General features: G+C 51.5%; 1 protein-coding gene across 1 annotated transcript in view; it reads right to left on the bottom strand.

Moving 5' to 3' along the window:
* The window catches only part of FAM83F (family with sequence similarity 83 member F), a 33,205-nt gene extending 20,450 nt beyond the window's left edge, over positions 1-12,755 (bottom strand). The window contains exon 1 of the mRNA XM_049627560.1: positions 12,175-12,755. Within this exon, the coding sequence (XP_049483517.1) occupies positions 12,175-12,684 (510 nt within the window). The 5' untranslated portion in view covers positions 12,685-12,755. The remainder of the gene's footprint in view (positions 1-12,174) is intronic.
* Positions 12,756-26,853: the final 14,098 nt, after the last annotated feature.

Here is a 26,853-nt window from a genome sequence, read left to right as displayed (position 1 = left end):
CCAGGGCTGCTGGGAGGTTCAGATGAGGTCATGCTCGCAAAATCCCACCAAAAAGCTGCGTGGTTATGAGGGGTCATTAAGCTCACTATAGGGTGAAGGGGGCCAACTCCCACACCTAAAGCCCTAAGGTTCCTTGGGGTAGGGAGGGCAGCAGCTGGCCCTCTGTCTGGCAGCCCAGGGGAGTCAGTTCGTCTGGGAACAGTGAGCAGTCCTTCCCTTTCCCGTGAAGGGTAGTGCTGGGTCGGGCAGCCAGCAGTCTCCTCTGATCTCCGCAGAGGGACCAAGGTCTACAAGGCAGTGGTTGTCAGACTTCAGCGTATAAAGGATCATCTGGGGTGGGTTAGGGACGGGGATGTGCCTGTTGAATGTGCAGGTTCAAGGGCCCCATCCGCAGAGATTCGGATCCAGCGGGTCCTTAAATAATACATTTTAGCAACACCCTTCCCCTGCAGGGGGTCTGAACGCAGGTGGTGGATGGCCTGACTGCTGTTTGCAAGAGGATCTGCTCTCTGGAAGCAGAAAGTCTTACTGGTTGTATGGCCTTGAGCGAGTCATTTCATCTAAGCACCAGTTTCCTCATTTTGAAACGGGGAGGTGATGCCTTCACCGGGTTGTTCTGGGTTTTTAGTGAGATAATGTGGGCGGCTCAAGGAGCTGGGCGCTTGGCCCGTTGTGAGCAGTAGGTAAATACTGGTGCCGTTTTCTCTCCTCAGAGACTGAACCCTGAACAAAGGGGCCACCACTTCAGAGGAGGGGTGACAGAGGAGAGAGCCAGTGAGGGGCGGGGGCCGAGCTCCCAGGGAGCCGGCCGCCAGGAGCCGCCCGCAGGCTCAGACATCAAGGTGGAGATGTTTTTCCTTTGCTCAATACCATGCCCAGCAGGCCCAGCTTGGGGTGGTGATTAAAGCCTAGACAACACTACACTTGCAGAAAGGTCAGAACTTGAGCTAATTGAGGGGAAGGGCAGCTCAATTAAGTGAAGAGTCTGTACAGTGCACTGTTCCTCGAGCAGTGCTGGGTGTCTGTACTTGCACACGGACCAGCGGGAACACCGTAAGCAACAACCGCCTGAGTAGGGAGGACCTGGAAGTGGTCCCCGGGAATCTCACGGTCATAGGGGCTAACGCAGCCCTGCAAGCGTGCCGTGGCAGGACAGAAACTCCCTCGGGGGGGGCGGGGGGGGGGGGGGGGGGGGCGGCTCTCAGCGCTCTGGGTACACCAGACTTACTGTTGTCATCAAGGCTTCAACAGGCTCCTTTGGAATTATCACCAATTCAGCACACGTAGGGTGTGAACGACTGAATAAGAAAGCTTTGTGTTGAGCTCCCTGGGGTAAAAGGAGAGCAGAGCCAACAGGGGAGGCCTGCACAGAGGAACACTGCCTGGCCTCGCCCTGCCCCACCCTGGGCTCCAGATTCATTCTGCTAAATCCCTGGTCCAAGAGTGTATTGCAGGGGGACAAGCAGACTTTGGAGTCAGGGATCCCACGCTGGCAGCGAGACCTCTGAATTCTACCCCACGGTTCCTGTGAGGAAGTACAGGAATGCAGAGATTCCCCCGGATGGCCAGGCCCTGCCCTTTCTCGCTGAGCACACGGTAGGTGCTCAGGGTCAGCTTGATGGGATACAGCTCACTCAGTCCCTCTCAGTCCCTCTCCCTCCTGGCAGGTGGACCCAACAACACAACCCGAAACATGTCATTCCTCTGCTCAAACGCTGGCCCCAGGCTGCCTACAGAATTAAGCCTTTAGCCCAGCTGAAGACCCCTCACGTGCTTCCAGCCCACTCCCTCCCCTGACAATAAACTCCCACCACACCAGATGCTCTACGTTCTCCAACCGCACCAGCAACCCCCCCCCCCCCGCACAACTCATGCCCTAACTCATGCTGCCACCACCGGAACGCCCTTTCGCTGTTGAGGGCCCTAATTCACTCTTCCCAGAGGCCCTCCCAGGATCCTTTCCTGTCCTTAGTCCCGAGGACGGGCGGTGTTGGCCCTCCCCGAGATGCTTGTCTGCTCAGGCCTGTGTCTGTCCTGAGCACCTGAGGGGTGGGGGCAGAGACCTGTCATTCCTTCCAATCCAGGACCTGACACTGAATGTTTCAACAACACCTCCGGAGTAGGGGGCTCCCCTCGGGATGCTGAGGAAGCAGTCTGGACCAGAGCCCTGGCCTACCAAGAGGGCAGAGCCAAGACCAGAAGGGGCCCTGTTCTCCGCCTGGAGGCCAAGTTGCCCCCATTCCGCCAGCAGGGCATGTGCGCTTTGTCAGCTGAAGCTTCCCAGCTGTCTGTAGCCATGTTACATTGTTTCAAGCTCACTAATTAGTCGTCATTAGCACCAGGCTCCCTGGATGCACTGGCAGCCGCAGGAGCCCAATTCCACCGGGCCAGGCTGCCTCCTCTCCCAGACCGCCTGGCCTCTGTGCCAGGCTCTGCTCCCGACCCCGCAGGTCAGGTCTCCCTGCTTGTGCCACTGGGACTCATTCCCTGTTGATGTGACCCTATGAGACCGTCTCCCTCTCAACACCCATACCCCAAACTAAGTTGATGAAGGGGACAATACAAAGGAGACCCAGGCCGGCTCTCCAGAGACAGAGAAAAGACTGTACCCACGTGAGCAAGGTCAACTAATTCAGCCGTGAAGAACCATATGTGACCCGCTAGGGAGTAAGCATAGCAATTCTTCTTAAGATCCTAGGCCAGCTTTTCCGTGCCCCACGGCGGGCTTCTGGGATGACTTCCCTGCATTAAGTTGGTGCTAATTAGTGAAAATTATCTAATACAAGCTCGTTTTAACATTAGCTTAAAGCTAAACATAATTAGGAAGATAAATCAGCTGCTAAAAAAAAAAAATTCCGGTGAAGATACACAGATGATTTTTAGGATCAGCTGCTGGCCTGGGTTGCTGGTCTGGAGCTCTGAGTGCTAGACAATATGTGGGTGGAGCCAGGCAGGACTGGAAAGTACCTGTTGAGGTATTTCTTGATCGATCCAAGAAGGCAAGGCAACCGGAACTGGCAGTTTACCCGGGAGGTTCTGAGCAGCAGAAAGGATAACTTTGTGGCCACTGCCAGGTGATGCTACCTGGGAGGGCTTCCCCAGAGAGGCACATGGAGAGTGCAGGGAGGGGTGCGTTGGGGAGTGCTGTCTGGAGGGCGTTGGGGTGCAGGGAATGAAGTGAATCCATGCATTCCCTGGCCCCCGGCCTTGCACGACCCCACCCTTGGCCTGTCCGCCCTCCCAGACTGGCTGCTTTGGCCGTCAGTTCCTGGGAGGCCTCTGCTCCCCTGCAGCTCCGTGGGAATCAGACTCGGTTCCATCCAGCTCCGCTAGCTACCAGCGGTGTGACCTTATCCTCTCTGAGCCTCAGTTTCCTCATCTGTAAAATGGAAAGTTGCGGGCTTGTTGTGAAAACTAAATGAAATAATATATTCTAACAGAGCTGGCACTGCATGTCTGACATTTAAGTGCCCAAATGACAGCTATCGACCCCTCCCCCAAATGCCCTACAGTTTGTCTTTTTAGCTCCATTAGACTTAAGGTCAGCGTCCACGTTTTATTCCACTGTATATTTCTTGAACCTGGCATGTAGTAGGTCCCCAGTAAAACATATTGAATGAACAAATGTGTGCAAAAGGGAGTTAAGAACACTCATAGTCTGTCCTCAGAGACCCACCAAAAGGTAAAGCACCCTGATCCCTGCCACCTCCCCAAGCATCTGCTGACTCACTGCTAGAAAAGAGAACAAAAAGAATATTTATCTGGAGCCTCCCACATGCCCAGGCAGTACTTTGAGGGGCCCAACAGAGTGATGACCACCATACAGGCAGTGCCAGGAAGAGCTTCCAGATAATTGGAAACTTGGGCCAGAGAGACTAATAATTAGAAAAGCCATAGGCTTTATTCCAGGGCTCAGATTCTGGGATCATTAGCAAGTCCACAGACTCCACGGATTTCAGAGAAGGAAAAGCCGGCTAAAGCTGACTGGTCATAGCACCTGGGAGGTGAGGTGCGGTGGGGGAGGGATCTAGCAGGGATCGCTAGAGTGACTCAGAGAGGTGGGGGTTGCTCAGGACACCGCCAGGAGCACAGGCAGGCAATCAGCCAGGACCCACCCCGCTCGATTGCTCTCTGCCCTGCTCCCCACCTGCCCCCCCAGATTGGAATCCTGCCCAAGAACAGGCTCTGCCTTGTACACTCTGAGAAAAGGGAGGTGGACCTGGCCACCAGCCAAGGTGAGGCAGCACGCTAGGGATGAGAGTGTGGAAGGACTAGGGGTGCTGGCTGGGAACCCCATCAAGGTCTCAGCTTGTCAGTGAGGTCACAAGTCCCAGGGGGCCATTAAGAGGACAATATAGGACAATGGAGTATTACTTGGCAATCAAAAAGAATGAAATCTTACCATTTGCAACCACATGGATGAAACTAGAGGGTATTATGCTAAGCAAAATTAGAGAGGCAAAAATCATAGGCCTTCATTCATATGAGGAATTTAAGATACAAAACAGATGAACATAAGGGAAGGGAAGCAAAAATAACATAAAAACGAGGAGGACAAAACATAAGAGACTCTTAAATACAGAGAACAAACTGAGGGTTGCTGGAGGGGTTATGGGTGGGGGGATGGGCTAAATGGGTAAGGGGCATTAAGGAGGGCACTTTTTTTTTAAATGTTTTATTCATTTTTTTTTTTAAGAGACAGAGTGCGAGTGGGGGAGGGGCAGAGAGAGACGGAGACACAGAATCTGAAGCAGGCTGCAGGCTTTGAGCTGTCAGCACAGAGCCCGATGCGGGGCTTGAACCCACGGACCGTGAGATCATGACCCGAGCCGAAGTCTGCCGCTTAACCAACTGAGCCACCCAGGCGCCCCAAGGAGGGCACTTTTTGGGATGAGCTCGGCATTATACACAGGGGATGAATCACTGGAATCTACTCCTGAAATCATTGCTCTATATGCTAACTAACTTGGATATAGATTTAAAAACAAACAAACAAATATAAAATTAAATTAAAGAAATGGAAGAATATAAAAAACAAACAAACAAACAAACAAACAAAAAAGAGGACAATCTAGGTCCCTGGAAGCTACCTACCCTCAGCTTCCAGGTGACGCCTGCCCCAACATCTCCAAGTGGAGAGAACCTTCTCACCCACTCGGCATAGGTCAGAGCACCTAGCAGCTGTGTACTTGTCCGTCTCTACGGAGCTCAACTAGTCTGTGAGCTTCCCAGAGCCTGGCTGGCAACAAATACACTTTGCTTCTGAAAGTTTTAGAGGGAAGAGGTGACCCCAGAGGGCAGTACCCAAGGGTAATGGCATCTGTAGCAGAAGGACACAAGTCTTGAACTCAAACCTGGGTGGAATCCCAGTCAGCCTCTTATGAATTCTATGATCTTGTACTTTCCCTGCGCCTCTGGGAAGATAGCGCTTCCCTTGTGAGGTGTTGAGGAGTGGATTAATTAGAGGAAATAGCGTAGCACCTATCTTTCAACAATGTTAGCCCCTCTTAATAGAAATCCCTTTTATCTGCATACATTACTCATCTTTTTCAAAGCGCTGTCTCATAGTCTTGCTTTAGAGTCTCAGAGCAATCTTGTGAAAGTTAGAAGGCAAGAATTATCCCCACTCAGAGATGCAGAGACAGAAGCCCAGCAAGGTCAAATGATGTGCCCAAGGTCACCTAGTGGGCAAGGACACAGACAACCTGGGCAAGAATGAGGACACTCTGGCTCCTGGATCCCAACTGGGTACTCCTACCCTTGGCTGTGGCCTGGTCTCCTGAGACTGAGCCTGATAAACCTGGATCTGTTCCCCACAAGACCAAGAGAAGGTCATGAAGAAGGCACCCCTTTACTGAGGCCCCATCTTCGACCTTTGAGCTCCCTGGGAAACACCCGTCCTCAGAGGTTCAGGGACACAAAGTGTCAGATTTCAGAGGAACCAAGCCTAGGACTCCTTCTCCTCCAAAGAGAGAAACATGGTCTGTCCCCCTGTGCCCTACTGCCCACCTAGGAAAGCTTTAGTTCTGAGGAATATTTCCAGACTGCCCTCAGGCTCCTTGGGCTGGGTCTCACGGCCAGCCAGCCCTTCTGGATGACGGTGCGAGGGGAACACCCTCGGGGATCCCCCGTATAGGAACCAGGGCACCTCTGCACCATCCTGTCCTGTCTCTGGCCATGGCAGATCCTAGAGAAGATCTTTGGCTGAGGACTCAGATGCCACAGCCCCACAAACAGCTGCTACCAAATCAAAGCCAACAGGTAAATGCAGGGGGCTGGGGGACAGTGGGAAGCCGGTCCTCTCTCACTCTAAGGAGGAAAACGGGAAGTACACCTGCACAGGATGCCCAACCCCAACAATGAGAGGTGACTCCTAACTCCCCTAACTCATCTGCTGGCTGCGGCATCCCCACTTCCTGGGAGGAAATTCGGCCACAAGTCCCTCCCTTGCTCTGTGAGAAGACAGAGAAGGCAGCAGTTACTTTCCAGAACAATTGACCTTTGTGGAATACTTAATTGGTATCCTTAGCTTTCACACAAATTTCTTGTTTTTCAAAACTAACCAGAAATCTAGGCATTATCCTCCCATTTTGCAGGTCAGGAGCCCCAGAGCAAGAAGTGCTTTACCCAACGGACACAGCCAGTAATTGGCCAGATCTGGAGAGAAACCAAGACCTTTCAACTTAGGAGCCTGTCCTTGACCCTGACATGAAGCTGGTTCTCCACTGCTCAGAAATTCTGGCTCCCGGGATCAGTGACTGAGCATAAAGGAGAGACATTCAGAATCCATTCAGAATCCAGTGGCCAAAGAGCTCAGGGCTTGGCGGGGATGTCGGGACAGGCTGGGGCAAGATCCCGGAAAGGCTGTGAAGCGCTCAGCCAGCCCCTGGAGCGGCAGCTGCACCATTATCCACCAGCCTCGGTGGGACAAGGAGCTTCCCGGGGCTCTGAAAGAAAGCCCGTGTGGAATGGTTATGTGTAAGGAAGAAGGGTCGGTGGGGGGGGGGGGGAAGACTTCTTTCTTTTTGTTTTTGCATCTGCTTCACGTCTATATCCCAATGCCAAGCATGGGGCCTGGTACAGAGACAGTGCTCAGTACTATCTACCTGATGAACTTGAATGAGGGAGGCACCGGCTGAGGCCAATAGGGGAACAGTGGCCAACAGTGGGCTCTACCCAGTGGCACAGGCTGCCACCTGCAAAGGCGAGGCTCCTGGCACCACGAGCCAGAGACCCCAAGACTTTGCCACACCCCCAGGTCATGTGTTCCCAGCTGTTCACCCCCATCAGCTGCCCAGACCTCTAACCAAGCTGCTGACCTGGCAAACCAGACATCTCCTGCTCTGGTGCCTTCTCCCAAATCCCTCTGCCCCTCCCCCCAGTTTAGAGCATTCTTTTCTCTGCTGCCAGACAGTTTATGATAATGGGGATTAAAGGAATCCCCTGGGTAACGTGCAGTTCAGCAGGGGACTTCTCTAGACACTTGCTTTGCTGGAGGGATGGAGAGAAATGGGTGGCCAGCCACTCATACACATCACTGGCCCTCTGTGACTGCTGAGGCCCAGCGAGGCAGACCAAGAGGAGGAAGGTGGACTCTTGGCTCTTCCAAAGCTCTGGGCCCCCAGGGATAAAATGGGCTCTCCCAAAGCGAGCCGTGTGCCAGACACACAGGCGGGACAAACAAGGAGCCACGTCTGAGAACAAAAAGGTCACTTTTGGATTGAAAATTTGATAAAGTGCCAAGAAAGGGGTGGCGCCTGGGCCGGGCCCTGAGGGAAAGGGGACAGAACTGTCAGCAGGCAGGGGAGGGTAAGGTCAGGCCTGTGGCTCACGCCCCTCTGTCCCCCACCAACCAGGCAGGTCTGGTCCTCTTACTGTGACAGGAATGAAGAGTTGCTGGTTAATCAAAGCTGCCTAGGCCACCAGCCTCCCTCTCTTGGGCTGTGTTTGTCATCTTCCCTGACCAGGTACCTGGGGAGGCTGTATAATCTCCTTGTCCTTGGTCTAAAGATAAGTCCTCTCACCCTTCTGGACCTCAGAAGCCTCATTTGAGAAATGAAGATAATATTCTGCCTCACATGATGATTGAGGTTCAAAGGTTGTGGTGGGCAGTGAAATGCATTTGGATGTGGGGCCCAGGAGTGCAGGGCCAAGGGTCAGTCCTGGAGATTGGGGGGGCCGGTAAGTTTTCTATTCCTGAAGCATAGGCAATCTCTCTAAACCCACCCAGCAGCCTCAAAAATGGACACCACCGGGCACGTGGGAGCCTGGGTGCAGAGATGGGTGTGTGCAGGTACAACCTCAGCCTTCCTGTTGCGTTCAGACACGCTTGTAGCCAGGCCCCGGCATCAAAGGCCCTTCCCTAACCCGGGCCTGGGTTTCTGCCCCCGCTGCCACGCCCGCTATCAGGCACTCATCCAACTGTATACTCTAATGATGGTTTAGTGGACCATTAGGCTACTTAAGAGCAGGGGTGCGTTTTATGTGTCTGTTTTCTACTAAAGTGCTTAGCACACAGTAACCTGGAGATATCTGTCCCATGACCGGATGAACACTCTCCTCCCAAATCACTAGCCCATCCAAACTGCACCTGCTTGGTCCTCTCACTTTGCCCTTGTAGATAAGAAGCAAAAGTTTCCCGGTCCACACACGTGGTCTTGCTCGAAGTCGACCGTGCCCCCCCCCCCCCCCCCGAGCTCTCTGCAGTTACGATGAGATGATCGCAGCAGTCCACACAGTAGCCATCTCCCCTGGGCATCTCTGGGACAGGCTAGGGACTCATTTCTCAGTCCCTGAAGGCAGCTTTTCAGCCTGTAGTTTAAGCAAAGTCCATCGTTCAGTGGCACTAAAACAAGCAGATCACTCAAGGGGGAAGGAACAGCAGGGAACAAAACCCCACCCCAAAGGTAAACAGAGCCAAATGTTTGAATGCCAGCTATCTAGCACAGCCCCAAGGGCCTTCTTCCATCCACAGAGGCCTAGAGAGCAGGTAATTTGCTGCTTCCAAGGCGGTCCTCCCAGTTTCCCGGGCCACACCTCCACCCACTGGGCTGTGTCCTCACTGCCTCTGCCTCCCCCCGCCCCCGCCCCACCTCCCATCAGATTTTCAAAGTGTCCCCTAGTTAGGCTCCTTTCTCCATATCTCTGAGGCCCAGGTTTGAAACCCTCACTGATCTTCGGCTGCGGGCATGTCCCGGCCACTCCCGTTTGTCATTCAGGAGTAAAAATGACAGCATCTCATGAGGTTATTCTGAAGATTAAATGAGATAAAATAGGAAAGCGTCTGGGACACAGTTGGACGTGCATCCCCTCCATAGTCGCCCTCATCTAGTCATCTCTGGCTGTCCCTTCTGGCCTCACAGCAGGCTGACTCTCCCTGGAGACAAAGGAAACTCCCTGCCTCAGGGTGAAAAGGAAGGGGGAAGAATCTAGTGCAAACAAGCTGGGGTGAGAGTGAAGCAGACAGGGGTCAGAGGGTGTAGCCTGTAGAGCAGAAGCCAGGGATCTGGGTCTTTCCATAACCAACAACATGGCCTTTGGGCAAGCCCCTTTCCTCCTCTGTGCCCCAGTTTCCTCACCTGTGAAACAGGCCAACCTCTCTGGCCTGCCTATTTCACGTGGTCTTTGAGAAGAAGGTGCTGCACAGACGTGGGCGACAGTGAATACGTGGGGTCCAGAAGGCCTGGGAGTTGGGTGGACACAGGCAGGGTCAGAAGCTGCCTCTTCCAGGGGGTTGGTCACCTGCTTTGGACTCAGATCCTCGGCCCAGGCCCTACACAGTACTTAGCTCCCACCAGGGTAGCCCTTTCCTCCTGCCAGAGCTGCTTTCTCTTTTGAAGGAAAAATCTCTCATTCCTGCTCCTAAATTCCTTAACGGAGAAATTGCCCATTCCAGTGTCCTTCTCTTTCCCCTTTTCAACTCTGCAATTCACCTCCTTCAGGAAGCCCTCCTAGATTAGGCACATCAGGCTCAAAAACGCTTTTTTCTTCCAGCACATCCCTCAGCATTTAAGTTAACTCTTGGAGGGCAAACACCACAGCTTAAATCCTTCTATGGCTAGTGCTTGGCACACAGGGCACTCAGGAAATAGCGACTAGTTAAATATGTACATATTGGATGTGTTCACAATTGTTAAAGTTTCTGTTGTTAAATATTTAAAGAGCTAAGAACATTGCATTACACAGGAGACTCCTGACATCCCAATGGGACCAGCAGCCCCAGTAGGCAGGTGTCCTGTCTCTCCCTTTGGTAACAGGGCACACACCCCCAGGTTGTGACGGGGCTAGCTCCATTCAAGCTGCTTGGTTTAATCCTGCTGCAATGCCATCAGACAGCAGGGCAGAGTAGCACAGTGGTTAAGAGCAAGGACTTTGGCTTTCAAATCCTGGTGCAGCCACTTACTAGCTGTGTGGCCTTTGGCAAATACTGCTCTGAACCAAAAAATAAAAATAAAAAAATAAAAAATAAGGAAAATACCCATCTCACCTAGTTGTTGTGAAAAGCAAACGAGAAAATGAAAGCAAATTAGTAGCAGAGGGGCTGGCCCATATCAAGCGCTAACAAATCAAGGCTTTTAGCATCCCATCATGACACCTGACCCCTTACTCCAGCTGCAGCCTGCTGCATAGCACTGCCATTCTGGTCCTTTCTCCTCTTCTCAAACTGGCTTTTCTCTTTTGCAGAATGCAACATACAAAGAAAGCTCAGGCAGATAGGGAGGAATTTCTTAGGGAGTATGGGAAAGTTAACCCTTCCTTCCTTCTTCCAGGAAGCATCCCCCTTCCTGGAAGAGAAGCGCCGGGACTGGTCTTTCTAGATTAGTCTTCCCTGCCAGGCCACTTCAGCCTCCAGAGGTAACAGGACTCCAACCACATCCATTGAGTTGAATGAGAATGGTGAACCCAAGTCACTCCTGTTGTATATTCTGAATTGGGCACTAAAGGCTGCTGTGTTTTTTTTGTTTTTTTTTTTAAATGTATATTTATTTACTTTTTGAGAGGGAAGAGGGGCAGAGAGAGGAAAAGAGAATCCCAAGCAGGCCTCCGCACAGTCATTGCAGAGCCTGATGTGGGGGCTCTCACGAACCGTAAGATCATAACCTGAGCTGAAACTAAGAGCCGGATGCTTAACCAACTGAGTCGCCCAAGCACCCCTAAGCTGCTGGTGTTTCTTAACAAATCTGTGTGTGTGTGTGTGTGTGTGGGGGGGGGGTCAGATATAGCAAATAAAAATACAGAATGCCACATTAAATTCGAATTTCAGATAAACAAATAACATTTTAATATCAATATGCCCCATGCGATATTTGAGGCATATTAATACTAAAAATTATTTGTTGTTTATCTGAAATTCAAATTTAATGGGATGTCCTATATTTTATATTTTATCTAAAAACCCAACCAGGTGCCCCTACCCAAGGGCACAGAGTAAAGATTAAACTTTTCTCCCTGCCCCACAACCTACTGGCCCATCAGTATTCCAACCGGCCATTCTGAACATCCCCTCCTTTCAACCCCCAAGCAGAGTAGCCACAATAAGTGAGAGCTTCCCCCCACCCTCAGCCGTTGAGTCCAGTCAAAGTGTCCAGCACAGAGCCAGGCACAGAGCAGGTGCTCAAAATACATGTCTTCATTCATTCCTGGCTGCTTGACTTCTAGTACTGGTCCCCAGGGGGTGTGAATGCCAGGCCCTTGTTGACTCTGGGGGGCCTCCTAAGAGCAGCATGGCTGGGGTAGGGGTGTACAAGTCTCACTGCCCAGTTCCTCCGGATGACTGAAGACCAAATGAAAAAATGGCCTAAGATATGTTTTGTAAATCCCAGGGCATCACATGGGTTATTATCAAGACTTTGGAGTGGCCCACTTTCCCACAAAACCCTACAGCCCCCACCCTTCTCTACAGAGAGGAACCTGACAGGGAAGTAAAAGCACAGGGCAGAGGAAAGCCAGCCCTCTGGACACTGCAATAATGATGACAAACCACTGTCCAGCACCTTGTAATTCACCAAGGTTCACATCCATCTTCTCTAGAGGCCTCACCAGTCCCCCTGACTTAAGGGAAGGTTCTGGGCCCATTTTCCTGGGGGTGGTCAGGAAGTCCTGCCCCAGGCCCTGCCTCTGATATTGGGCCTGGTCCAAGGGGCTGCACTTGGTGGGGGCGGGGGCGCGGCCTACCTTCTGTGCCTGTTGGATCATCTGCCTGACCACCTCCTTGAGGTGGGGCGCCTTCTCCTCCTTGGGGGGGTGGGTAAAGAGGGTGACGCGGTTCACGCCACGGTAGACGCGGGTGTCGGTCCAGCCCAGGTCCAGCGGGGGCACCTCGGTGTCGGAGAGGTCGGGCCAGTAGGCGAGGGACTCTCCGGGCTCCGCAGAGGCCTGGGCCGGGGCCGGGGCCTTGGCCTTGGCCTTGCTCTTGCCCCGAGCGGCGGAGGAGGCGGCGGCGGCGGCGGCGGCGGCATCGTCGTAGGGGCTCCAGGCGGCGCGGAGGGCCTGGCGCTCCTGGCTGGAGAGGAAGTCCCGAAGCCGCTCCTTCTTGACCCGCTCGCGGTAGGCCTGCTCGCCGCCGCCCAGCAGCGCCTCCAGCGCGGCCCGCCGCCGCTCGCAGTAGTAGAAGGCGGCCTGCGCCTCGGTCACCCTCTCGTTCACGTGCGCCTCGTCCAGGCAGCTCAGCTGGGACTCGGCCATGGCGCCTCGGCCGCCCGTCCCGGCCCGGGCCGCGGCCCCGGTCCCACCGCCGCACCTGGAGCCGAGGGGCGGGGCTGCCTCACCTGGCCGCTAGGTCGGCCAATCGGCGCGGGCCGGGGCGCGGGCGCGGCCGTCGGGTGGGGAGGGACGGCCGCGCCCTCCGCCAGCGGGCCAGCTAGCCCGGCTGGTGGCCTGGGGGGTTCCCAGGGGAAGCGGCGGGGCCTAGGCCTGCTGGGCCCGACCCGGGTCCGGGGCTCCAGGGTGGGCAGGGACCTGCAGGGGCGGGCGGCGGGTGGGGTGGGGGGTGGGGGTGGTGTGTGTGCTAGTTAGACGCACGTGAGGCCTCTGGCCCGCTTCTGCCTCCTGGCCCCGACCCTTCGGTGGCGATCTAACCCTTCCCGCCGCCTCGCCCGGCCGGACACGTAGCAGGCGGCGCGCGTTCATTTTCCCCGCGGTTATGGCCGCGAGCACGTGCTTTGGCCGGGGTGCCTCTGGGGCGGTGGATCTGACCACTCCCCTCGTTGAGGGTCTGGGGGCCCTGCAGCCAGACGGGATGGTGACGGCTGAGGGGGGCAGTCGGTGTGCAAAAGCAAAATGCTAATAAAACCCCCAGCTCCCGACGCACATACATGTCCCAGTTCTGAGATCAGAGGGCTCCAGAAGCTCTCAATACAGCACCTTCACCACGATAAAAAATTCTTAAAAAAAAAATCCAAATACTGCAAGGATGTAAGCAGCAGCGATCTAATTTCCCCCCATTTTAATTTGAAGTGATGTGTGTGTGCGTGTGTGTGTGTGTGTGTGTGTGTGTGTTTGGGCAAGACAGGCTGCCAGAGGCCTGATTACTGTATTAGTGATTTCAAAGTACATGTTTGAGCTCAAGGAAAAAAGCCGCGCGCACACGCGCACACACACACACACACACACACACACACACACACACATCACCAGCAGCGGGCTGCTCTGCTGTTTCCCATTGGATTAAATACAATCTTCTTAGTCATTAACATATTATTTTGTTCATGCACTGCTGTACAATTTGATTCTCCACATTCAAAATATTTTCAGATCATAGCAACCAAAGGTTCACATTTCTCCCATTTTATAGCACAGCATCTCAGAACTGGAAGAAGCATTAGAAACTAGTCCAACCCCCTCATTTTACAGCTGAGGAAATTGAGGCCTTGAAGCATGGGGTTTACCAGGCCTCCCAGAAAAGGAGAGGCAGTGCATGGGGACTATTGGGTTCTCTGTGTCTCAGAGATCTTTGCCCTACATCTCAGCCACCTTCGCCCTTTCTGCTTACGAAATGACAGAAGGTTCCTGAGGACCTGATTTTAAACCCCTGGGTATTTGAAGAGGTTGCTTACTATTTCTGGGCCTTCCTTTGATGGTGTGAGAAAATGAGGGTTAGATTTTCAAATATCTGCCACTGTTGTGACAGTTGGTCATTCTGCCACCTGGTGTCAGCCCAAAGATGGGTGGTGTTGGGCCGTGAGCTGCCTATCACCTTGGCACCCTTAGGAATTGCCCAGGCCTCACTCCTGGCAGCATTCTACTCTTAATTAATCTTTAAACATATTTCACCTTTAGAATGGAGAGCATTTAGTTTGCTTCCTAGTGATTTTGAGGCACTAAGAGATGCCAGACTGTGCTCCAGGGGCATAGGGGAGCTGGGGGGGGGGGGCGTAGGTGGGAGGAACAGGGACGCCCAGGAGGATAGCACAGGTGTGACGAAAGTACTTTGATCAACTCAAGCCGCAGTGCTTTGGGCACAGACATTTACTCAACGCCAGCCATGTGCCTGGCATGCAGTGTGCACTTAGCACATAGTTCTTTAAAACAGAATGAATTAGGGCCAAGAGAAAGGTATGTGCATCGCGAGCTGCAGGGACTATGGGGGAAGGAATCATTAATCTGCCCAATGGGATGTGGATAAGAGTGGCTTCACTCAGCAGGAGGGGATTTTGAATAGAGTCTAAAGGATGAGATTTCAAGGGGACAGAGGGAGTGAAGACACTCCAGGCAGAGGGAGATGGCCAGAGCATCATGCTGACATCAGGCGTATGTGGCTTCAGGTCAAGATACTTAACCCTCAGAGCCTTAGCGTCCTCCTCTGCAAAATGGGATAACAATGCTGACCTCCTGATACCTCCCAGATTGTTGTTGGGATTAAATGAGATCTAGTACTGACTTAATTAGCTTTTGTGTCTGACTGGTAGCAAAGGGTTTCTTTTATTTATTTATTTTTGAGAGAGACAGAGACAGTGCGAGTGGGGGGAGGGGCAGAGAGAGAGGGAGACACAGAATCCAAAGCAGGCTCCAGGCTCCGAGCTGTCAGCACCGAACCCGACGCGGGGCTCAAACCCACAAACTGCGAGATCATGACCTGAGCCAAAGTCAGACACTTAACTGACTGAGCCACCCAGGCGCCCCTAGAAAGGGGTTTACAACAGTGCTTCTAACTCCTGGGCATAGAAATCACCTGGGGTATCTTGTGAAAATGCAGATTCTGATTCAGTGGGTCTGAGGTGAGGCCTGAGATTCTTCGTTTCTAGCAAGTTCCAGGTTATGCTGGTAGCGCTGGTTCACAGACCACACTTTGCATAGCAAAGGTTTCAGAGTCCAGGGAATAAGAGCATGAACTTTCAGGTCAGGGCGGAATTGGAATGGAATCTCACTTCCTTGGGATAAGCTGTGTGTCCCTGGGAAAGTCACTTCCCTTTTCTGAGCCTTGGTCACATCTTCAGTGAAATATGTGCAATAAAATGTCCTCCCTTACAGGCCTTCATGAAAAGGGAAATAAGTGAATGGGTACATATTGCTTAGTGGAGTGTCTAGCCTAGCAGACAAGCCAGGAAAGGGTAGTTAGCGCTAAAGTGTGGGAAGATGGGACTGGAAAGAGAGGGACATTGGAGCCCAACTGTGGGGACCTTGATTTTTTATCTTATTCTGTAGCTAGAAGGGAGGCACTGAAGGTTATTAAGAGACGGATATGGTCATTAAAAAACAGCAGCAATTACTATGTGCCAGGCACTGTGCTAAAATGTTTTATGGATCCTCCAAATGAATTCATGTGACCGTATTTAAAAAATTATTAGTATCCCCATTTTATTTATTTTTAAAGGTTTATTTATTTATTTTGAGAGAGAGAGCAAGCACGAGTGTGAGTGAGTGAGCAGGGGAGGGGCAGAGACGGAAAGGGAGAGAGAGAATCCCAAGCAGACTCTGGCTGTCAAAGCAGAGCCTGACTCAGGGCTCGATCCCGTGAACTGTGAGATCATGACCTGAGCAGAAATCAAGAGTCGGACCCTGAGCCATGTAGACCCCTCTATTATCTCCATTTTATAGGTAAGAAAACTGAAGCACAGAGAGGTTCAGTAGCTTACTCCAGGTCACCTAGTGAGTAGGAGAGTCAGGATTCAAACCCAGATCATCTGACTCAAGAGCTTGCCTACCCACCCACCTTGCTATACCACCTCAGCTGAGAATATTAGAAAGGGGCATTAGAAAGAGACAGTGTTCTCCTTGCTTAATCATTTCTTCATTCAACAAATATTTGCTGAATGCCTAGCATGGTGTTATGGGTTAGAAACCATTCATTCATTTACAAATCCTTACTGAGCCTTACTAAGCACAAGGCTCTGTTCTAGGTATGATGGTACAGCTCTGAGCAAAACCAGGTCTTTGCTCACGTAGAGCTCCTGTTGAAATGCAATGATTAAGACCTGCTTTGTGTTGGGGCACCCAGGTGGCTCAGTCGGTTAGGCATCCGACTTCAGCTCAGGTCATGATCTCATGGTTCGTGAGTTCGAGCCCCACATCGGGCTCTGTGCTGACAGCTCGGAGCCTGGAGCCTGCTTCAGAATCTGTGACTCTCTCTCTCTGTCCCCTCCCTCGTTCATGCTCTGTCTCTATCTCTCAAAAAATAAATACACGTTAAAAAAAAAATTAAGACCTGGTTTGTGTTCTCAAGGAGTACAAATGTTACGTGATATAAGTTGGAATTGGACAGAGGTTAGAATCAGAATAGAATATTTTAGTACTAGTTCATACTGGAAAAAATCTTTCCTAGATGTAACTGATATGAAGCACACTGTGGTCTTTTTGTAATATTCCCCTTTAGGGACCAATGACTTATTTATTCAACTAACATTTTTGAGTTGTGAATGTGTCCTAGATAACATGCTCGCCACTGGGGATTAAAAAAGAGGATTCAGACATGATAGCTAGCTGTCCTGGTGGCTCTGCCTTGTTTAGCTGGGAGTCAGATCCCCACAGCTCTCTTTACGAAGCAGGGGATATTGGCTGCTCTCAGAGACGGCATTTTACCGTATAATCATCTCATCTGATCCGCCCCTAATCTGGTGAAATAGACTGTGAAAAAGGATTCCAGAGGGGTGTTAACGATGAATAAACTGAGGCCCTGGACGACCTGTTCCAGGTTATCAGCTGGCAAGTGGAAACTCTAGGGCACCTGTCCTCGAAGCCTGACCCCCAGGCCTTCAAACACTCCGTGCGTTTTCACTGAGATTTTTAAAAAGCCTGAACCGTGGGGAAATTGATTCCTTTTATGCACAGGTTCTGTCTACTTTGTGTCTGGGGATGGTCGATGAGGCGGTGACACCCTAAGAGAAAGCCTCTGGCCCTGTACCAGTCCCTCCTTCTTGGGTCTGGAATTTCCCTGAGCTAGGGGGAGCCTGTCAAACTGGCACTTCCAATATCGGAGGCCACTTTGCCCAAGGTGACTGTGCCTTCCTGAGAAATGCTGCTTCCTCCTCCAGCAGATGCTGCCTCCTCCCATCTTGGCACTCGTTCACCTTCCTCTCTCCCCAGGGCACGCTGCCGGCTGCCGGCTGTGTGTGCAGCAAAGATACGACACCTTGTAGTTAATGCTAATTGTAACTGTGTTCATCTCTGTGCGTGTCTAGCCCTCCTGTGTAATTCGAGTCCCAAAATAGCCCACTTCATGATAGATCAGATACCATTCTCCAGGGTTGACTTTTTTCTCCTCGGTGGGAATTTGTGTCATGAGTGCCTGTTGTAAAACATGGGGGACTCTTCATGGGCGCCTGGGTGGCTCAGTTGGTTAAGCGAACGACCTCGGCTCAGGTCGTGATCTCACAGTCCGTGAGTTCGAGTCCCGCGTCGGGCTCTGTGCTGACAGCTCGGAGCCTGGAACCTGCTTTGGATTCTGTGTCTCCTTCTCTCTGCCCCTCCCCCCTCTCAAAAATAAACATTAAAAAAGACCCTTTGGGGACCCTTCGTGCCTACTGCCTATGCCCAGAGAAGATGAGAGAATGAGAGGAGGTGGCTGGAGCTGGCACCATGGAGAGGAGGATACAGACCCTAGGACTGAGCTAAATGAACAGTTTTCACCCCTGACCAGCTCTGCTGGCCCACAGGAAGGAACACAGCGAGGCCTCTCCCCGGCCAGTCATGACTTACTGAAAGCTTCATCTTTTCATTCATGAATGGTTTGCTGAGTACTGATTGGGCACTAGGCAAGTTCCTGTCCTCCCAGAACTTCCAGACTTGGGGACTTTGTGTCTGCAGCCTTGGAAGCATATAGGCTCCTCTCCCCAATCACTCTGCAACTGCCCCCACTTTCCCAGACACTCGGGTTCCCTGGTTTATCCGCACCTCCCTGCCACTCCTTCCTAGGCTGCTTCATCCACCCCTCAAAGGCCGGTGTCCCTGAGGGCTCATCTCTGGCCTTCTTGTCCTTTGGGCCACCCATGCTCCAAGGGCGGTCCCACCTCTCCCTGGCTGGAATGATTTTCATGCTTCCATCTCAGCTCTAGAACAGTCTCCATGACTCCATACCAGCTCATCCGGCTGCCCGTTGGTCATCTCTACTTGGACGTCCTCCCAGGCACCTCCACCTCCAGGGAAGTCTCCAAAGGAACCCACACCACTTCTCTTCAACCCCCTTCCCCCACTGTTCTTTCTGGATCTCTCTCCTCCAGAATGACACTACCATCTGCCTGGTTGCCCAAGTGGGAAACGTGCATGGGTCTTGACTCTTTTCCCTCTCTCACTGCTACCAGGCCAGAAGAGGCTTCTTCTGTTCTCTCTTTAGTCTTCTTCACTCCATCCTCACTGCCACCCAACCCCAGCTCCCCCAACCACCCCACACTTTTGCGAGAGCCTCCTAACTCAATCTTCTCTCCCTCAAATCCCTTCTAAAATGCAAATATAAAGGATAATTTCCCTGCATAAAACTCTTCCGGGGCTCCCCACTACCCACACACTAAAGCCCAAACACCTTGTGGCCATTTATGGCCCACCATTATGGTCCAAACCAATTAGATTCCTTCTATCTACTCCTCCTTCCTTGACATGTGGTGTCTTGGCTTAGGGAGCTCCCCCTGCTGAGATGCTTTCCTTTCCAGGCCACCAGCTACTTTTCTGAGTCTTCAGTTTGGTCACTCCATCCGTGGTTGTCTCCTGGCCCTCCAGGTCTGGGCTAGTGCCCTCACTTCATGCTTAGCCTCAGTTAAACTCAAATTCTATATGGTAATGGTTTGTCTCCCCCCCACAGGTGGGAGGTTCCTTGAGGGCAGGACGGTCTTCTTCATCAAGGAGTTCCCAGGTATTGTACCTTAAATGCTGGACTTTTGCCCTGGTCCCCCCACTCCTCCACCACGATTTTACTTCAAACTGACTGGGAATACCTTCTTAAAACTGGATAGGATCTTCTCATTTCCCCTGGCATACAGTAAGAACATAACAAGAAGAGCCTGGAATGCAAAACGCGATTTCAAATGAATAGGATCCTTCTTTAGCCATTCTGTTTCACAGTGTGACTGTGTGTGTGTGTGTGTGTGTGTGAGAGAGAGAGAGAGAGAGAGAGAGAGAGAGAGAGAATCTGATATGTGTGATAGGTACATGACATAGTGGGCATTTTTTTTAAAGTAGGCTGTATGCCCCAACATGGGGCTCAAACCCATGAACCTGAGGTCAAGAGTCATATGCTTGGGGTGCCTGGGTGGCTCAGTCGGTGAAGCATCCGACTTCGGCTCAGGTCATGATCTTGAGGTTTGTGAGTTCGAGCCCCATGTCGGGCTCTGTGCTGACCACTCAGATCCTGGAGCCTGCTTCGGATTCTGTGTCTCCCTTTCTCTCTGCCCCTTCCCCGATCCCTCTCTCTCTCTCAAAAATAAATAAACATTAAAAAGACAAAACAAAAGAAATTAATCAATATTAAACGAAAGGAAGAAATTTAGGGGTGACTGGCTGGCTCAGATGGTAAAGCATATGATTCTTCATCTAGAGGTCATGAGTTTGAGCCCCACGTTATGCGTGGAGTCTACTTTATTTATTGTAATTAATTCATTAAAAATTTTTTAATGTTTATTTTTCAGAGAGAGAGAGAGAGAGAGACAAAGCGTGATTGGGGGAGGGGCAGAGAGAGAGAGAGACACACACACACACACACAGAATCCAAAGCAGGCTCTAGGCTCTGAGCTGTCAGCACAGAGCCCTACACAGGCCTCAAATTCACAAACAGTAAGATTATGACCTGAGCCGAAGTTGGATGCTTCACCGACTGAGCCACCCAGACTCCCCGCATGGAGTCTACTTTAAAAAAAATCTTAAAAAAACAAATTAAAAAAATCTTTAAAAAACAGAGTTTCTAGAGTGGCAAATTCAGTTCCTCAGTCACACAGGCCACACCTGAAGTGCTCAATAGCCAATGGGACCAATGGCTATCATACTGGATAGTACAGATATAGAACATTTCCATCATCACAGAATATTTTTTTAATGTTTATTTGTGTATTTTGGGGGGGAGAGAGAGAGCACGAGCTTCGAAGGGGCAGAGAGAGAGAGGGAGTGAAAGAGAAAGAGAGAGAGAGAGAGAGAGCGAGCGATAGGGAGACATAATCCCAAGCAGGCTCCGTGCTGCCATTGCAGAGCCCAATGTGGGGCTAGAACTCATGAACTGCAAGTTTATGACCTGAGCCGAAACCAACAGACAAACCGACGGAGCCAACCAGGTGCCCGGAAAGTTCTTTTACATGGCATGGCTATAGGAACTCAAATGCAGGGACAGCTACTCCAGGGCTGAGAAGCTAGGAAGGCTTGTGCAGGGAGGTGGACCTTGGGCTGGGCTTTATAGGACTTAAAACACACAGAGGAGATGGCAGAGCGTTGGATGCAGCAGCGACTCCCAGGAGAAACAGGGAAATCGTACCCTTCTTATTTGCATGCCAGCTCTAATAGGGACCTGGCACTAAGGGAATGTTGAATGGATGAACGAATACATGAATGAGTAAATGAGTGTAATGATCAAGGCAAATACAGGCGAAACTAACAAATTAATTTGGATTACGGTGTGTGTGTGTAAGTGTATTTGGTCTTGTGTTTGTGTGTACATGTGTAGGTGTGTACACATGTGCACATGTATATATGTGTGCGCGTGTGTGCATGTGTGTGTACATGTGACTACACACATGGGAATATGTACATGTGCACGTTGCAGGGATGGGGGAAGGACAGGGAGAGGCGATGGGCCAGAAATACAGGTTGCCTCATGAACGTTGTTGAATCTCTGAATTCCAGGGTGAGTTTGAACTTAGCTCTGTTGGCAGCTGGGAGCCACAGATGGTGTGTGAGCTGGGAAATGGCGGGATGTGCCTGGCAGAGTGCAGGGGACGGGCCAGAGGCAGAGAGAGCCCCTGGTGTGCTCCAACAACATGGGAAAGCCGGCTGCTCCAGTTCTAAGGCTGGGGAGGGGTTCAGAAGGAAGTCACGGGAAGGGATGGGGTTTTCTCTCACTTCTTCCTGGTAGTGGCACAGAGCTCCTGAAGTGGCATGCCCTGCCAGGCGGTGCAGGCAGCGTGGGGCGGCTTGAGCAATCTTCACCCCCGTAGGGCACGGAGCTGCTGACGAACCGCCTCCCCCTCCCAAGAGCTCGCAGTGCCGGGAACTGGGGTGTGTCTGAAACATTTTTAGACAAATTTTAAAACAGCTCCGGTCCCAACCAAGGGACCTGGGCTGGAATGACTTATGTAGTGTTTGTTCATCCCTGTCTTTGGGGACTAGACCGCAGGGCACAGGTGCTGAGCCCAGCCACCTCTCCAGGGCAATGCCAGAAGAGCCGTGTCAGGAGACAGTTTGGCAGAGGAAGAGTTACTCTCTGAGGGTGGAATCCAGGAGGGCTTTGTGAAGGAGGTGGCATTTTCCCTGGCCTTGCAGGCTGGCTAGGACATGGACAGGGGGCAATAGGAAGGGTGGGGGACTCCAGGTGGGGGACCTGCAAGCTGAGTCAGCAAAGGAGGAATCTGTAGGGTTCAGGGCAGAGAGCAACACAGAGGTTCTGCCTCCCTCTCACCACCCCGTCTCTGGGAGGCAGCTTGAACCTCAATCCAGAAATGGTGGCGGGGGTGGGGGTGGGGTAGTTTTTAGTAGAGAAGGTGCCTGATCTACGTGGAGTGATGTGTAAAGAAGCAGAGAGCCTGGAGGCAGGCAGAGCAGCCAGAGGAAGTAGCGGCCCCATTCTCCCTTCAAGAATCCCTCCTTTATTTGGCCCAAACCCTCAGCATTTTGTCCCTTGCAGGCCACTGTTACAGGGCAGCCGTCCCCTGGAAGGAGGCGGGCAAGGTCTACTCCCAAAGTTGATTTACTACCTCAGCAGGCTATCGGTGTGATAGGTGCAGAGAGAATCGCCCTGAGGAGGGCTGAGTACAGGACAGGCAAGTTTCAAAGGAGAGGAGGCCTTTGCAACAACATGTCGCTGGGGGTGGGTGGGGCGAAGAAGGCTGTTTCTGCCACAGTGGAAGGTGCAGTGGGGCCGCCCTCTATTTGCTAGGCCTTCACCAAGCAGTTCTTATAATTGTGTTTATGTCTCATGACACTTAGTGCTTTTGTCTCTGGTTCTCTAGCTTAGCTCCGAGAGGTCAAGTAACTGGTCCAGGCTCACACGGTCAGTGGCAGAGTCTGGACAGAGATGCGGGTCTCGTCCAGAAAGCTCGTGCTTTCTCCACTTTTCCACACTGCCTGCAGGGGAAAGCAGGGGAGAGCTAGAGGGGAGGGGGGACTGGGGTACATGGTTCAAGGATGTACTTTCTCTATGGGACTAGGAAGTTCTAGAGTGCCCCGAATCACAGCTGGCAGCTGAAAGGCCACTCGCCCTGACACCCTACTCGTTCTCATACCCTACATACAAGGTACGGATTCCTCCTTCTGCTCCTGACCAGGAAGCGGGAAACTCAGCTCTTGAGTGGGTGTGGAGAATGTTCCCTGATCTGACTCCAGCACCCCGGGCCACACTCAGACATACCCCTGTTCTTCGTGTGTATATGGCAGGGGAAGGATAAGGAGCTGCCAAGACTTAGAACTGGAGGCAGGGTCCGAGGAAGAAGGTGGAAAGCAGACCAGCTGCTGGAGGTGGAATGGGTAGGGTCCAACCTCTCTTTTGGGGTCACAGGGGCCACCTGTGACAATGGACAGCAGATGGTGGTGGTGGTCCCAGGGAGCCAGCTGCCTTCGGGGGCCCCAGCAGGAGGCCAACGGAGGGTTAAGGGGGTGAAGCACAGACGGGGAACGGAGCGGCAGCCCATGACCACAGGCAGGATGGCAGCCAGTGCTAAGAGACTCCAGCAGTGGGGATCTGGATTCTGGAAGGGGACTGGCATGAACTAGACGGGGAGGGGAGAACTTGGGTGCCACAGACGTCCCGGCACTTGGGCCTGGCTGGGGATCTCACTACAGGAATGAAAGAAGAGGCTGGGGCCAGGGCTCAGATCAAGGGCAGGATCAAGTAGCCAATCCTAGAGGTTTGTGCAGAGCCCCACAAGTCAAGAGTTGGCCCCAGGGGGCTGGGCCTGTGACATGGCTCCAGGGGAGAGAAAAGCCAGCAGAGCCCAGGGATGGGCCTTTAGCCAGCCAGGTACCCTAAGGCGACACACCCATTATGGGACTTCCTTAGGAAGTCTAGGTTCAGTAAAGGACCCAGGGAGCCCCAGGGACTTGTGAATATCAATTTCAGAAGCTAAATTACTGTCAACAGAAGGGAGATGTCCATGACTTTCATCTGTCCTACTAGAGACACAGGCTTGCTAGTTTCTCTCTTTTATCTTAAACACAACTCAGTCCATTCCTTTTCTGCGCCCGTCTTGAGTCATTCTTACCTAAAAGAGTCTGAGGATCAGTGTCTATTTAGTATATGCCATCTGCACGCATCAGTGGTTTAGAGCAAGAAGAGACCTAGCCCCTCCTTTATTTTACTGACAAGGAAAACAAGGCACAGAGGGGTGAAGAGATTTCCTGAAGGTCCAGTGGCCCAGAGTCCAGGCTAGGGACCCCCCCGGCCAATGCTCCCTTTCCCCTGCATCCCCCACCTCATCTGGACTTGCCATGGTAACCAAGCCTCCTCCAGCGTGGGAAGCAGAGGCTGCCGTAGCCGTTACCTAGCAACTCCCCATAACCAGGTCAGAGCAGGGGGAGGGAGGAACCATGTGCTGCCCACCCCGGGGAATTCAGTCCCGCTGCAGTGGGATTGCCCACGTCAGAACATGGCCACAAATGACCCTGGATAGAGGCAAACCCGGAAGCCCCTGAGTGGAGAAGTCTCACGCCAACATCAGTGATATTGCCGGGATTGTGGCACAGACCTGGCTGGCCGGGGCCTCTGTCCCCAGAGCAGACACAGGGCCTCACTATGTACGGTTCTGGTTTCTGTGAATAGCATGGCAGCTGTCCTCACTAACATGCTGGCTTAATATGCACGTGGGAATCCATTGCGGAGGGCTGATGGAAGCGTGTGTGTGTGTGTGTGTATGTGTGTGTGTGTGTCCATGTAGGCATTGCAACTTCGAGGGGAAAGCCGAGGAGCTATGCTGCCTCACTTTGCCTTCTTGTTCCTTAGTTATCCCAAGAAACGTTTATGGAATGCCCTGGTCATAAGATTTGTGCATCTTTTTCTAACATTTCCCATAGATTAGGTCTTGAAGGCCATTGCCCACTGTCACCCTACCCCACCCACTTCCTCCTTTAGGGCAGGGCTCTGCCTGGGTTCTCAGGTTCTGCCCCCTACAGGGTCCCTTCCATTGGTCTAAGGCAGTCACGGTGGTCTCATTCTCTTGGAAATGGCTGGTTTAGGAATGACATGTGATCTAGTCATGCCAATGGGATCCGAGGAAATGGCTGCCATATGACTTCTGGGAAAGGTTTTCCTCACAAATTTAAACTGACATTGTCAGTCCGCACAGGATGTCTGGTACTGCAACAGCCACTAGGAAGAGACACCCTTGATGTTCAAAGGATGGCATCGTTGAACCATTGAACTCAGCAAGCCAGGAACTGCCCTACCTCCGGCCTTGTATGCGATATAAACTCCTCGTTGCCTGAGATACTTCAAGTCAGGGTTTCATCCTCCTGATGGATACTCTTGCTTTCGTGGCCTCAGGCTCAGTCTGAGTGGGGCGCTCAATAGATGCCTGGACAAGGCTTGATATTAAAAGTAAAAGACCCAAAGGAGACAAATGTCCCTCTTGCTGAGTAAGTCAAAGATATGACTCCTTGGTTCTTTGCCTCCTAGGTTGGAACTAAAACGGAACCTGCAACTACAGGACCAGCTTCTTGAAGGTTGAATAGACTTCTTCCTGAAGGGCCCGAAGGCTTCTCTTACACTGCCAGTGCCTAGCACACTTCATTCATTCATTCATTCATTCATTCATGCAGTGGTGCTGAGTCTGGTTCCTCTCTGCTCGTGAGAGCCAACTGTGCACATCTAATCCCTGCTCCGGATTCACTGATGTCTTGTTGGTAGTTTGAAATCAGCCACGGTGGGGGGTTCTTTTTTAATTTTTTAACAGACTTACTTTGTTTTAGAGTACTTTTAGGTTCACGGCAAAATTGAGCAGAAGACGGAGTTTCCTTACACTTCCCACACGTGCGTAGCCTCCCCCGTTATCAATCACCCCCACCTTATTGGTACACTGGCTACAGCTGGTGAACCTACATCAACGCATCATTATCACCCAAAGCCCATACTTTACCTCCGGGTTCACTCTTGGTGGTGTGCATTCTATGGGTTTTGACAAATGTGTAATGACATATGGCCACCATTATCGTATCACAGGGAATAGTTTCACTGCTCTAAAAATCTTCTGTGTTCCACCTCTTCTTTTCTTCCTCCCACCTCACCCTTGGCAACTGCTGATCTTTTTACCGCCTCAAGAGTTTTGCTGTTTCTAGAATGTCATATAGTTGGAATCATACAGTACGTAGCCTTTGCAGATTGGCTTCTTTCACTTAGTGCTAGGCATTTAAGGTTTCTACATATCTTTTCATGGCTGGATAGCTCATTTCTTCTTAGCACTTTATACCGTACCATTGTCTGGATCTCCACAGCTTAGTTATCCACTCACTTACTGGAGGACACCTTGGTTGCTTCCAAGAGTTGGCAATTATGAATGAGACAGTCATAAACATTCATGTCCAGGTTTTTGTGTGGACATGTGTTTTCAGCTCCTTTGGGTAAATACCAAGGAGCATGATTGCTGGATCATATGTTAAGACTATGTTTAGTTTTGTAAGAAACTGCCAAACTGTCTTCCAAAGGGGCTGTACCAGTTTGCGTTCCCACCAGCAGTGAATCAGAATTCCTGTTACTCCACATCCTTACCAACATTTAGCGTTGTCAGTGTTTTGGACCTTGGATTTACAAAAAAAAAAAAAAAAAAAAATGCTTATTTATTTATTTTGATAGAGAGAGAGCATAAGCAGGGGAGGGGCAGAGAGAGAGAGAGAGAGAGGGAGAGAATCCCAAGCAGGCTCCATGCTGTCAGCACAGAGCCCAACGCAGGGCTCAATCTCACTACCATGAGATCATGACCTAAGTCAGTATCAAGAGTTGAACGCTTAACCAACTGAGCATCCAGGTGCCCCCGGACCTTAGATTTTCTAAGAGCTGTGTCATTGTATCTCATCATTTTAATTTGCATTTCCTTAGTGACATATAGTGTTGAACATCTTTTCATGTGCTTACTTGTGATCTAATATCTTCTTCAGTGAGGTGTCTGTTCAGCCCTTTTGCCCATTTTTCATCTGGGTTGTTCATTTTCTTATTGTTGGGTTTTAAGAATTCTTTGTTTATTTTGGATAACAGTTCTTTTCTTTTCTTTTCTTTTCTAAGTAGGCTCCACACCCAGTGTGGAG

This window comes from Panthera uncia, chromosome B4 (genome assembly GCF_023721935.1).
Source record: "Panthera uncia isolate 11264 chromosome B4, Puncia_PCG_1.0, whole genome shotgun sequence".
Lineage (NCBI taxonomy): Eukaryota > Metazoa > Chordata > Mammalia > Carnivora > Felidae > Panthera > Panthera uncia.
The sequence above is the reverse complement of the archived record's forward strand: the minus strand, read 5'-3'. Positions and strand labels throughout refer to the sequence as shown.